General features: G+C 39.7%; 1 protein-coding gene across 1 annotated transcript in view; it reads left to right on the top strand.

The window, feature by feature from the left end:
• LOC127578674 (double-strand-break repair protein rad21 homolog) overlaps positions 1-10,131 on the top strand; it is a 53,251-nt gene extending 43,120 nt beyond the window's left edge. The window contains exon 14 of the mRNA XM_052030949.1: positions 8,613-10,131. Within this exon, the coding sequence (XP_051886909.1) occupies positions 8,613-8,801 (189 nt within the window). The 3' untranslated portion in view covers positions 8,802-10,131. The remainder of the gene's footprint in view (positions 1-8,612) is intronic.
• The last annotated feature ends 2,833 nt before the right edge of the window (positions 10,132-12,964 follow it).

Raw genomic sequence — 12,964 nt, 5'->3', positions numbered from 1 at the left:
TATCAGGCTAGGGGATCAGAATCAGATTTATTATCACTGACGTATGACGCAAAACTTGTTGTTTTGCAGCAGCAGTACAGTGCAAAGACATAAAAATCTATAAATCACAAAAATAAAGAAATAGTGCAAAGGAAAAGGAATAATGAGGTAGGGTTCATGGATCGTTCAGAAATCTGATGGCAGAGGGGAAGAAGCTGTTCCTGAATCGTTGAGTTTGGGTCTTCAGTCTCCTGTACCTCCTCCCTAACGTTGGTAATGAGAAGGGGGCATGTCCCGGATGCTGATGATCCTTAATGATGGATGCTGCCTTCTTGAGGCACTGCCTTTTGAAGATATCCTTGATAGTGAGGAGTGTTGTGCCCATGATCAACCCTAGTTCATTAAAGAGTCAGAATAACCTTCTGGGAACAGCACCAGGTGTACCTAAAAGTGACGAGCTGCCAGTCTGGTGAAGCTGCAACACAGGACTACGTGTATGCTAAATAGCAGAAACAGCATACAAAACTAAATGATCTCACAACCAACGGATCAGATTGGAGCTCTACACTCCTACCATCTCTAGTTGTGAATGTTGGTAGACAATTAACAACAAAGGGGGAAAGGAGATTCCAAGAATATCCTTATACTCAACAATGGCAAGCCCCAACATGTGAGTGCCAGATTCGAGGTTGAAGCAGTTGCAACTGTGTTCAGCCAGAAGTGTCAGATAGATGAGCCATCTTAACTTCTTCTAGATTTCCACACAAAGGAAGACAGTCTTCAGGCAATCCAACTTACTCCACATGATATCAAGAGATGGCTGAGAGCACTAGGTATGGGACCAGACAATATCACAGCTGCAGTGCTAAAGACTGTGCTCTGTCTCTAATAAAGCTGTTCCAGTATAGTACCCAACAGTGTGGAAAATTGCTTGAATATGTCCTGTTCACACAAAGCACCTAGTCAGCCTACTCTCATTCATTAGCAAAATGATGGGAAATGTCAACAACAGTAATAATAATTTGCCAAAAAATGCTTACTGATGCCCAGTTTGGGTTTCACTAGTACTACTTGTTTCCAGGTATCATCACAGTCTTAATCCAAACGTGGACCAAAAGAGCTGAATTCCAGAGGAGAAGTGCGTATAATTGCCTTTCATGATGGCATTTGACTGTGGCATCAAGGAGCCCTGGTAAAACTGAAGTCAGTGGACATCAAATGGAAACCACTCAAATGGCAAAAATGGTTGACACTGTTGGAGGTCAATGATCCCAGCCCCAGGATGTCACAGCAGTAGTTTCTCAGCAGTTTTCTAGGTTAGCCATCTTCAGCTTCTTCATCAATGACCCTCTTTCCATCAGAGGTGGTGATGTTTGCTAATGATTATACAATGTGCGGTTCTATTTTCAACTCCTTGGCAAATCAACCTTATCAGCACAATCTAAGCTTGTGGCATAAAAGGGACATTGATAACATAAAGTTGGCTAAATAACAATAGAGATCATGCTAATTGTTGTTTCTCAGAGGAAGGTAAATAATGGCATTTCAAAGGGATCAGTGTTAGGGCTATTACTTTTTTTAAAATCTATATTAATGACCTAGATTAGGAAATGCAAGCGACAATTCCTAAATTTGCAGGTGACACAGAAGTTGGCAGCATTATGAACTGTGAGGAGGATAGTGATAAAATTGCACAAGATATAAACAGGCTGGTGCAATGAGCGAATGCATGGCAGATGAATTCAGTGCAGAGAAATGTGAGGTAAACCATTTTGGTAGGAAGAATGAGAGAGGCAATATAGAATAAAGGATACTATTTTAAAACGGGTGCAGGAGCAGAGGGACCTGGGGTTATGTGTGTACAAATCATTGAAAATTACAAGGCAGGTTGAGAGAATGGTTAATAAGACAAACATAATTTGGGCTTTATTAATAAGGTACAGTGTATAAAAGCAGGAAGGCATGCTGAACCTTCATAAAGCACTGGTCTAATCTCAACAAAATTATTGTATTCAGTTCTGGTTGCTACATTATAGGAAGGATGTAAGGACATTAGAGCTGGTCCAGAAAAGGTTAATGAGAATGATTTCTGGAATGACTACAGTTATAAGAATTCATTGGAGAGGCTGGCACTGTTTTATTTGGAGATGAGAGTCTGAGAAACCAAATGGCATCCTTTTGTGCGGTAACTATTCCATGATTCTTTGAAATGAAGTCCATGTCTGCATGCAACAAGACCTAGAGAAGATTTAGGCAAGTTCTGATGAATGGCAAACAATTTTCACTCCACAAAAATGTCAGGCAATGACAATCTGCAATATGAAAAAGGCTATCCTTGCCATTCAATGGCATTACAATCACCAAATCCCCCAGCATCAACATCCTGATGGTCACCATTAACCAGAAACTCAATAGGATCAGCCACATAAATACTGTGGCTTGAAGAGTAGATCAGAGGCTAGATATTCTGTGGTGAGTGACTTGGCTCCTGATAACCTAAAACCTTTCCACCATCTGCAAGGTACAAGTCAGGAGTGTGATGAACTACTCTCCACTTGCCTGGATAAATACAGCTCCAATTTCCAAGAAGCTCAGTACTGTCCAGGGCAAAGGTGTGCTTGATTGCATCCAGTCCACTACCCTTAACATTCCTTTTACCCACCACCAGTGCACAGTGGTTGCAATATGTATCATCTGCAAAATCCACTGTAGTTACTCACCTGGACTATTCCCACAGCATCTTATAAACCTATAGCTTTACCACCAGTAATGACAAGGGCTGCAGGCTCATGGGAATGCCACAGGTTCCCCTCCAAGTCAAGACCATTCTGATTTTGTTCCTTAATCATCAAAAGGTTCAAATCCTAATGTCCTTTAACCAACAGCATTATGGAAGTACCTTCACTGGACAGACTCTAGTGGTTCAAGATGATTCATACCACGTTCTTAAAGGAAATTTGGAATGGGCAATAAATGCTAGTTTTGCTAGCAATGCTCAAATCCTGAAAAATGAATAAATTAAAACTTCTGTATCCCTCATTTCCCAAAATCCTGAAAAATTAATAAATGAAAACCTCTGTTGCCCCTCATTCCCCAGATATATATTTGCAACTCATCTCCCTTATTCTCATTAATGTAAGCCACTCCTTATGCTTCCAAGATCTAAATACATTGAATGTTTGTAAGACCAGAAATCAAGCCTTCCAGATGCCATCCTGGAGAGTTTCCAGACAGCAATCCTGCACATTTCTCCAAGTCCTCTTCATCCATTACATGACACATGTGGACCCTATCCACCTTTCGTTTAGCCCCTGGACCAGTTCCTTCACCATTTGTACCCTTGTTACCTTTCCTAAAATTCTTACATGCTGGTAACTCAATTTAAGTTGATACCTATGCCTTTTTGAGCTATTATTTTAGGCCTTAAATTGTTAGAGATTGAATATAGATGAAGGAACGTGTACACGTGCCATATAGGTTGATGAAATCTAGTATGGGAGATGGATTTATGAAGTTTTGAGCACACCCTTGAAAAATAGAAATTAACCATCACTGAATTAAGTACTAATAGGAAAAATCAGTAGGGGACTGAGAAAAAATTAGGAAAAACAAAGTGAAACAATTCTCAGAGAGAGGTTTGTATTGCCACTTTGCATCAGGAAGAAAACACAGGAATATGTTTTGCATTTTGATATAATACATAATGTAGTACATCTGTGGTAACAAAACAATAAATTGTAGTCCAAAATTTCAGTTTATAGAAGCAAAAAAAAGCTTTGTTCAAAGGCTATGTCTGTTTATACTTTACCGGACGGAAGAAATATTCAAACTGAAGGTAGATGTTAGTGTGCTGGAATACTACAGGGACAAGCAAATGGATAGTCATTTACTTTTTATTCTCAACCCTTGCTCTTCTAGTATTTGAGGATGGAGATTTTGAAACTAAGATCCTCAATTTCAGCTGACCTAGTCGCTCATTTTGCTCCTATGACAATTGCCTGTCCCTGTAAATCTACTGTGCTGTTCCATTTTCTGCAATTGGGCAAGGGAGGAGTGGCACAAGGTGGCGTCACTGAGTACACAGTCATGCAGTAGCGTGATATTGCCACCAGCAGGAAACAAAATCACACTGCAGTCATTTGATATTCAAATAGCTGATATTAATGAGATTGGGCATGTCGTGATTCTGTGATCACTCTTGACCTATCTGATGAATAAAAGGGTACGATGCTCCACATTCTCAAAATTTAAACTCCACCCCTTAGGTGCTTACATAAAGTTTAGTTACAATTTGGTTTACTCATTTAAATTTATTTTCTAACCTTATTTTGTATATGGATAACTTGTATAATAAGCTGTCCTATAACTTTTTTTTCTTTGACTACTTCTAACTCACCAGGTGATAGCTCCTGGCATCCATCTTGCATCTTCCTGTGAAATTAAATGTTTGTAGATTGGGTTTATTTCATGACAAGATGGATGCACACACACAAGGAGATGGTTGATGCATTGTCAGGCCCACCTGACCAAATGCAGGAGATGACAAGGAATGCAGAGGAGTCCATTTCTGCGCTAAGTATATTGCATGGATCCAGGAAACCATGACCTCCATTATGGAGATATTTTGCACTTGTTTGCAAGGGCTCACAATAATCCAACAATGGTGCTCAGACAAGTTTAGGTGACAGGAATTATTGGGATATAGATCTTTCTACTTCTGAGCAGACTCACCCTGATCCAGCTAGAGCTCAGGTCTTTGCCACATAGGAGTAACCTGATGACCTATTGAGCAGAAAGATTCCACTCTTGAGCGGATAGCTGCTCACAGTGGACAGCAGGATGCGATTCATGCAGTTTGCAATTCTACAGGAAATTGCATACGTATGAGCAGCTAGATAGGTTGACAGGCTACAGGTTGGGATCCAGGCATCATGAATTCCATAGATGGGAGAAAGGGTCCACAGTCTATAGTGAAGACTCTTGGAGAAAGACATGGGTATAAAAGCAAAGGCGATGGAAGAAGACCTCAGTATCATGCCTGGCTTGAAATCCATTAAGATGGGGGTGGGGGGGGGCGTCTAGAGGAAATCTGAGGCTCAGACTGTTGATGACTTACAATATATCTTGCTTACAGTTTCATGAATGATTTATCTAGGTCTCCTTGGTGTTCTTGCTCTGGCACTGGTTGCTAGCTTCTGTTTCGCAAAGTTTTCCAACATGCTGCACAGTGCAATGAAGTCTTTGAATTTGTAAATCAATGCAGGCAGCAGAATCACATCCAGAGATGGCCATTGGCATGTTCCACTACCTAACTAATCTGCTTTGTTGGCTCTTGTAATACCTGTGCTCAGCAGCTGTAGTTAGAATATGAACTGGTATGAGTGGTCACAGAAAAGTGTAGTCCTAAGTCTCCCACCCTCAACCCTTCAGCCCATTGCTAGCTGCTGAAAATGTCCAGCAGTGCATACTCCTTCAAGGTGGAGTTCATGTGACCTTCCAGAATATATGGCATTAACAATGAAGAAATTCTTTGTATGATGGAAAACCAACTGTACATTTAGGGAGGGGAAATCTTTTCCATTGATGGAATGTTCTTTGTTATTAATTAGAACACTCTTGGGTACATGATTGCAGTTAGTGGCCGCCAGTTCATGGGAGACTAACAATACTGTCAAATACTAGTGTCTAAGATGCTACTTTCTCCTCACTGAAATCAAAAACAATAAAATCATTTCTTCATGAGGTATAAGGCTTGGTGACCTCTCCGGGCACAAGAGTATAGCAGAATGTTTTCCCACAGAATGCCACAGACTTTGAAAACCTTATCCTACAAATACATTGGTTATCACAAAAGGTCTAGGTGAATGTAACATCTCTGAAGTCTTCAAGAGAATAGGCAATATGCAGATAGCAGGTCTTCTCCTGCTCCAAGGTTCCTGATCCACCCTACTGGCTTGCTGTGCCATTTTGACACTGCCAGTAATGGAGTGCTGTCAATGGTGCTGATTGAATGAGCAGCTTAGCAATTAAATGCTGAAAAAGGCACTTCGTGTAGCTTGCAGTACAGTACATCAATGGTTACACTACTTGGACTATCAATCTTATATCCTGAGCTATTGATTCATTGGAAAGCTAGTTTAAAATCGACCATTGCAGTTTGAGAATTTGTATTCTGCTTTAAAAACTGTCAGATTATTAAAACCTGAACTAATGTCCTTTTGTAAAACTACTGCCCTTACATGTTATGGCCTATATTTGACTCCAGTCTTTCTACAAAGTTGCTTACTCTTAACTCCCCTCCGAGATGGTCTGGTAAAACACTCAGATCAGTCCAATTGGGAAAGTACCAGCAAAGCCAGCATCCCAAGAATAATCAAGAAATAATTATCTCTAATGAAAACTGTCATAATCTGCTTAGACTGTACTTGAGTTATGACATGCTGAGACCTCTTATGTATTTTTAAATGTAGATGATGCCATTTCAATTTTTTTGAGAAAATGTACAAAATTATCTCATGGCTACAAAAGTTTGATCAGGAACCAAGCAGTAAAATTCAGGACACATTGCAGCCTTCAGGGGTCAATATGGAATTTTAGCTTTTTTCTATGTGTATCAGCACTGGCCATTTCTGCCTGTCATCATTTTAGTTTAGTCTTTCATTTTATTTTACCCTTTTCTACTTATATGGTCTAGGATATCCCACAGCATTATCAGTAGCCATGCATTACATAAAGATACATAATCTGATTTTGGCTGCTGCTAATTGCCAGATTAAGTCATATGGTCTCACTGCATCAGAGATATTCCCTTTCTTCTGCCCATCCCTCCCCTAACCTTCTCTGCTAACTGAAAACTAGCTTGTTTTCTCTGTTTCCCAGTGCTGATGAAGGGTCCCGGACTTGAAACATTAACTGTTTCTCTTTCCACAGATGCTGCCTGACCAGCTGAGTGTTTCCGGCATTTTCTGTTTCTATTTTAGTAAAATTCCATTTGACAAGAAGCAGTTCTGTAATAGTGCACCCTAAAAATGCCGCTTGAAAGTGATTTTTAAGAGTCTTCATTTCCAACAAAGTTAATAGATTCCAAGTTATAGTCAGTCGCACTGAAACAGCGGGATTCTGCAAGTTTTCTCGATGTCCTGCCTGTACTGAAGTCACATCAATTTTTATTTTCACAACCTCAAGACAATCTGTCCTCCCCTTCAATATTTTTTTCCTCCTACAACCTTGTGGCTCTAAAAGTACAAACTTTACTGTTACTTATTGATTTATGTTTGCTGCCCAGTTCATTGCTGCATCCCAGGCCATTTCTTTTCATTAGGTTTCTACAAAAAAAGATTGCAATCTGGCATTTATAGGTGGAATCATAATTCTCAACATACCTATCAAGAAGGTATGCAAGAACATGAAACACTTTGGTGTATTAGTATAATTTAAAGCTGATATAATGTTGTTTGCCATCAGATTCCCAACAACATGTGCACTGCATGAGAATTAGTCACACCTTATTAGCTTTACATCATCCTATATTGCAGTAACTGTCATTTTGAGTGCACTTGTGTGATACAGTTGTAATATATGAACACTCTACTGTTTTAAATTGAACTGAGCCACATTTCTGACTTATTTCTCCATCTGCTTTCTGTCTGATGGGCAGTGAATCCTGAGGATTATTTCTATGTTAGCCATTAGTTCATTATGGTGAGCTTGGAATTCCTGAGAGAGTAATATTGCCATTTCTCTGAAAGCAATATACTGTGCCCTGTTCTGTCATTACCAGTGAGAAAAAGCTGCTGTACACCACTGCATCTCCGCAGCTCTAGGTTTGTCAGCCTTTTTTTGGTCATTGCCTGCTGAAGAACATTCTCAGATGTAAAATCAATGAAGTTCAGCAGCAACAGGAAGTTGAGATGATGCCAGGTTCATAAAGTCACTATAGCAAAACAGAAGTGGCTATAAATGTTGCTAAGTAGACAATAACAATAGCATTTATATAAGCTTCTCTTATATAGTAAAACATCCCAAGGTATTTCATAGTACTCTTATCCAAACAAAATTTGGCACCAAACCACATAATGGGAATTTTAAAACAGATGATCAAGGAGAGAATTGAGAAGAATCTTAAAGGATGAAAGAGCAGCAGAGACGTTCAGAAAAGGATATACAGATCTTAGAGCCTTGGCATCCAAAGGCAGTGGTGGAACAATGTAATCTGAGGATTGGAGCACAGGGATCTTGAGATTATAGGGCTACGGGTATCATAGAAATAGGGAGAGATGAGGCCATGGAAGGGAAGAATTCTTAAATTGAGGTTTTGTTCAACCATAAGCCATTATAATTTAGCTAGTGCACGGGTGTTTAGTGAATGAGATTTTATGCAAGTTAAGATCCAGGCCTATGAAATTTGGATGAACTCATTTTCAGAGAGTGAAGATGGGAACCTGGCCAGGAAAACCTTGGAAAAATGAAGTACTCTTCTTTCCAGTCCACTCATTCCACAAAACCCTTGCGTCATCATTTTACACTTTTTTATGCTTTTCAATTTTGATTGTATCTTGCATTTTTAGTGTTACCCCTTTACCTGAGATTTTAGAGTGTTCTTGAACATCCTTTTTTTTTGCTTATTTTTATAGCGGATCCATCTCAAAACAGGTGAAAGGTTCTTCAGCATTCTGGAGTTGTGCAGGAACAACAATCGCAAACAGGCTGCTACGAAATTCTATAGCTTCCTGATGCTCAAGAAGCAGTTAATGCTTGAACTTGCCCAAAAGGAACCCTATAGTGACATCATTGCAACCCCAGGAGAATTGTTTAATACCTGAATACTTAACGATACTACTTACTCTCTTCAAATAGCCTTCAAAGTTACAAGTATTTTTCTACCTTCTAATGTTGAAATAATTACAATATATCATTTATTCACGTTCCCAAAGTCAGATGTAAAATAAATTATTTTTTTATATTTCTCACATCAGTCACCTCAATAATCCTGCAAAAGTTCCTTCCAAGACTAAAGGAAGTTTAACATTGCCACAAGGAAAATTAAAACAATCCAAATAATATGTAAGAAAAAACTGAATTTTCAAAATTAGTTGGATTCTGCTAACATGCAAAAAGATTCCAAGCTGATCTACTGCTTCATTAACTCATTGGCAACATTCACCTTTAATAACCTGAATATAGCTGAACATGAGAAGAGAACTCAGGCGATTGAAATAAGCTCAGCCTGAAACAAGACTATTTCACTGCTTCACTGGCTAGTGGCAGTGAGGTTAGCCATTAGACAAATGAGTATTTTGGTTCACAAGTGCTCTTCACGAGTTCATGAGTTTGCTTTCATTTGACCATCTTCACAAGGTCAACTAAGGGTTCCTAGTCCTGTGTTAGAACAGAATTGTGCTTAGCCAATTCAGGAGTATTGGGCCAGGGAGAAGTGTGCAGACCTATACCGGTCCTCCCTGTTTTCCTGTGACCCAGTCACCCTAGAGCAGGATTAGGTAATTCACCTTCAAATATCTTTGTTAGCTACATAAAAATGTTAGAACTGGAAGCAGAACAAAGCTATATGGCTCTTCAACCATGTTCTACCATTCAATAAGATGGACAGACCTGTACCTCAATCTGACTTTCCTGCCCAAACCTACATCCCTCAATTTTCTGAATGGCCAAAAAGCTAACAATTTCCATTTTGAATAGTGGCAGTGGCTGAGCAGATAGAGCCTTCTGAGATAGAGAATTCCAGATTCACAACAGTTTAAGTAAATTTAATTTTATTATCTGGCTGATCCACTCATATAATTTGGTACATGTGAATATCATTGTGATGATTAATTTCAACCACAAACTTTATCATAGAGGTTAGTTTTGAAGTTTTAGATCTCCACTGCATTTTTTTCTAAATAACAGCAGTTGTATTTTTCTCAAGAGGTTAATTTACTGCACATTGTTTTTTTTTTGCTTGTTACAATCAATTCTTTTGACTGGATTCTCTTTGAAAGCACATAATTATATTTTGGCAAGACATACTGCCACATTATCTGTATTTGCTTCTATTGCTCAATGGAGAACGTTTGTTTTAAGCTCTTTGAAACTGTGTTTTTGCTGTACTTATTTAGCCTTTCTATGTAAATAAACGCATTTTCTGGAGTTTGCAAACCGTGGGCTGGCAGAGCTTTGTACAGTGCAGGTGTCCTAATTACAGGAATTACTTTTTTGACAAGCCAAGAAATATGCCTTGATTCATAAAGCAATAGTAATGATTAGATTTGCAGAGAATGCTGGAAGCTCTCAGCAAGTTAAGCAGCAGCAGTGGGGAGAGAGAAGCAGAGATGTGGGTCAAGGATTTCATCAGAACTGGGAAAATGAGAAGACAAACATGGTTTAAGTTGCAAAGAGGGTGAGGTGGAGGGAACAGAGGGCATGTCTGAGAGAGTGCAGACCTAAGTTGTCAAGGTAGCAATTACTTTAGAAACCAACAGTTGGAAAAAAATGGTCCAGAAGCAAATTGAAATATAACAAATTGAAACAAAGATAGAGCCACATCTGGGGAAAGAAACGTGTTCACGTGACATTGTTAAGTCCTTGAGGGTTGCAACGTGCTTAGAAGATGGGATGCTGTTCCCTAAGTTTACACTGGATTTCATTGGAGCAATATAGGAAGTTGGAGATTCCAGAGTGTGAGTAGGATGGAGAATTAAAGTGTGTGGTTTATTCTTTTGATTTCCATCCTTTTATAACTTTCTCCTCTCCTCACTCTCTCTTCCCCTGGAAGCTTAGAGTTCCCCTTGAGAGGTCAATGGGGGTGTTCTGCAAAGTGGTCATCACATCTGCACTTGGTTTCACCAATGTGAAGGTAACCCCATTGTGAGCACCAAATACAATACCCTAAATTAGAAGAATTGCTAATAGATAAGAGAGCAGGTGTTCTTTCACCCTTGGTTGCATGGGACATCATAAACCTTTGGGACTTAATATTGAGTCTAACAATTTCAGGTAAATTCTCTTTTTTTCAGATATAGCAGCACCTTTTTAAGTTTCTCATGTTTTGACTTGTCTCTATGTTATTTTGTAATTGCTGTTTTTAAAGTGATTGTTACCTTGACAACATTGTTCTGCATCCTATCACAGACATTCCCTCTGTACTCTCCACCTCCTTCTCTCTGCAACTCCATGCGCTTGTCTTATTACTTTTCCACCCCTGATGAAGACTCCTTGGCCTGAAGACATTGTCTCTGTTTCTCTCCCCATGGATGCTCCAAGACTGCCTAAGTCCTTCCAGAAATCTGTTTTTATTTTAGATTTTCAGAATCTGCAGATTTTTTTACAGGTTCTGGAAATTACACTCACCAGATTTTATTGAATATTAATCCAATTCTTCTGAAAAGAAATGAAAATGTGTTCAAATTCAATTTCTTTTATAGTCATTATTGATCTCAGCATTACCAGAAAGGCCAGCATTTATTGCCTATCCCTAATTATCCTTGAGAACGTGTTTATCCACTGTTTTATTCAGCAATCCTTCAGCTATTAGGAAACGAGTTCCAGGATTTAGACTCAGTGTTGATGAATGACTGGCGATATATTTCCAAGTCAGGATGGTGAGAAACAGAGCAGATGGTGATGTTTCTATGCCCTTGCTCTTGGTGATAGAATCACAGGTTTGTGAGGTGCTGTTGGAATAGTGTGAATGAATAACCAAGTGGTTGTGCATTTTGTATCTGGTACACAGCATAACCACTGTGTACTAGCAGAGGAGGGCATGAATGGGGTGATTGGCAGAGTGCCAGTCAAATGGACTGCTTTGCCCTGGATGGTTTTGAGCTCGAGAGTTCTCGGCACTGCACTTACCCAGGTAAGTAGAGAGTATTCCATCTCATTCTTAATTTGTGTCTTGTAGAGATGGAACGGCATTGGGGTGTCAGGAGGTGAGTCACGTCACAGGATACCTAGCCTCTGACCTGATCTTGAAGTCACATAGAATTATACAGCACAGGAACAGGCCCTTTGGCCTACAATGTCTGTGCAACCATGATGCCAATCCAAACTAATCCTATCTGCCTGCATATGGTCTGTATCCCTCCATTCCCTGCCTGTTCATGTACTGTCTAAATATCTCTTAAACATTGCTGTTGTATCTGCTTCTATTCACTTCCCCTGACAACGCATTCCAGCACCTACGACTCTGTGTAAAACCTTGCTTCATACATCTCCTTTAAACTTTTCCCCTCTCACCTTAAAGCCATGCCCTCTAGTATTTGACATTTCCACCCTGGGGAAAAAAACTATCTGCCCTATCTATGCCTCTAATAACTTTACATACCTCTATCAGGTCACCCCTCAGCCTCTGACGCAACAGAGAAACATATTCAAGTGTGTCCAACCTATCCTTATGGCTAATACTCTCTCATTCAGGCAAAATCCTGGCGAACCTCTTCTGCACCGTCTCCACATCCTTCCTGTAATGAGTGATCAGAACTGCACACAGTACTCCAAATGCGGCCTAACCAAAGTTTTACATAGCTGCAACATGACTTCTCGACTTTTATACTCAGCACCCCAATCATGCTGTATGCCTTCTTTACCACCCTATTTACTCGTATTTAAGTGGCTGGTCCAAGAGAGTTTCCAATCAGCAGTGACTTCCAGCATATAGATGGTGGGTTCTCGGAGATGGTAATATTAGGGGTAGGTGGTTAGATTCTGTCTTCATGAAAATTGTCATTGCCTTGCACTTTTGTGGAGTGAATATCACTTGTGACTTACTTGTCCATGGCTGAATGTTGTCCAGATTTTGCTGATAAAGGCATGGACTGCTTCATTTGCTGCTGAACCATACAGCACAAAACAGGCCCTTCGGCCCACCACGTTGTGCCATCCATCAAACCACCCTCACACTATCTAACCCTTTCCTCCTGCATATCCCTCTATCTCACATTTCTCCATATGCCTATCCAACAAACTCTTGAACCTGTCCAATGTATCTGCC

The sequence above is a fragment of the Pristis pectinata genome, chromosome 16 (assembly GCF_009764475.1).
Source record: "Pristis pectinata isolate sPriPec2 chromosome 16, sPriPec2.1.pri, whole genome shotgun sequence".
NCBI lineage: Eukaryota > Metazoa > Chordata > Chondrichthyes > Rhinopristiformes > Pristidae > Pristis > Pristis pectinata.
The sequence above is the reverse complement of the archived record's forward strand: the minus strand, read 5'-3'. Positions and strand labels throughout refer to the sequence as shown.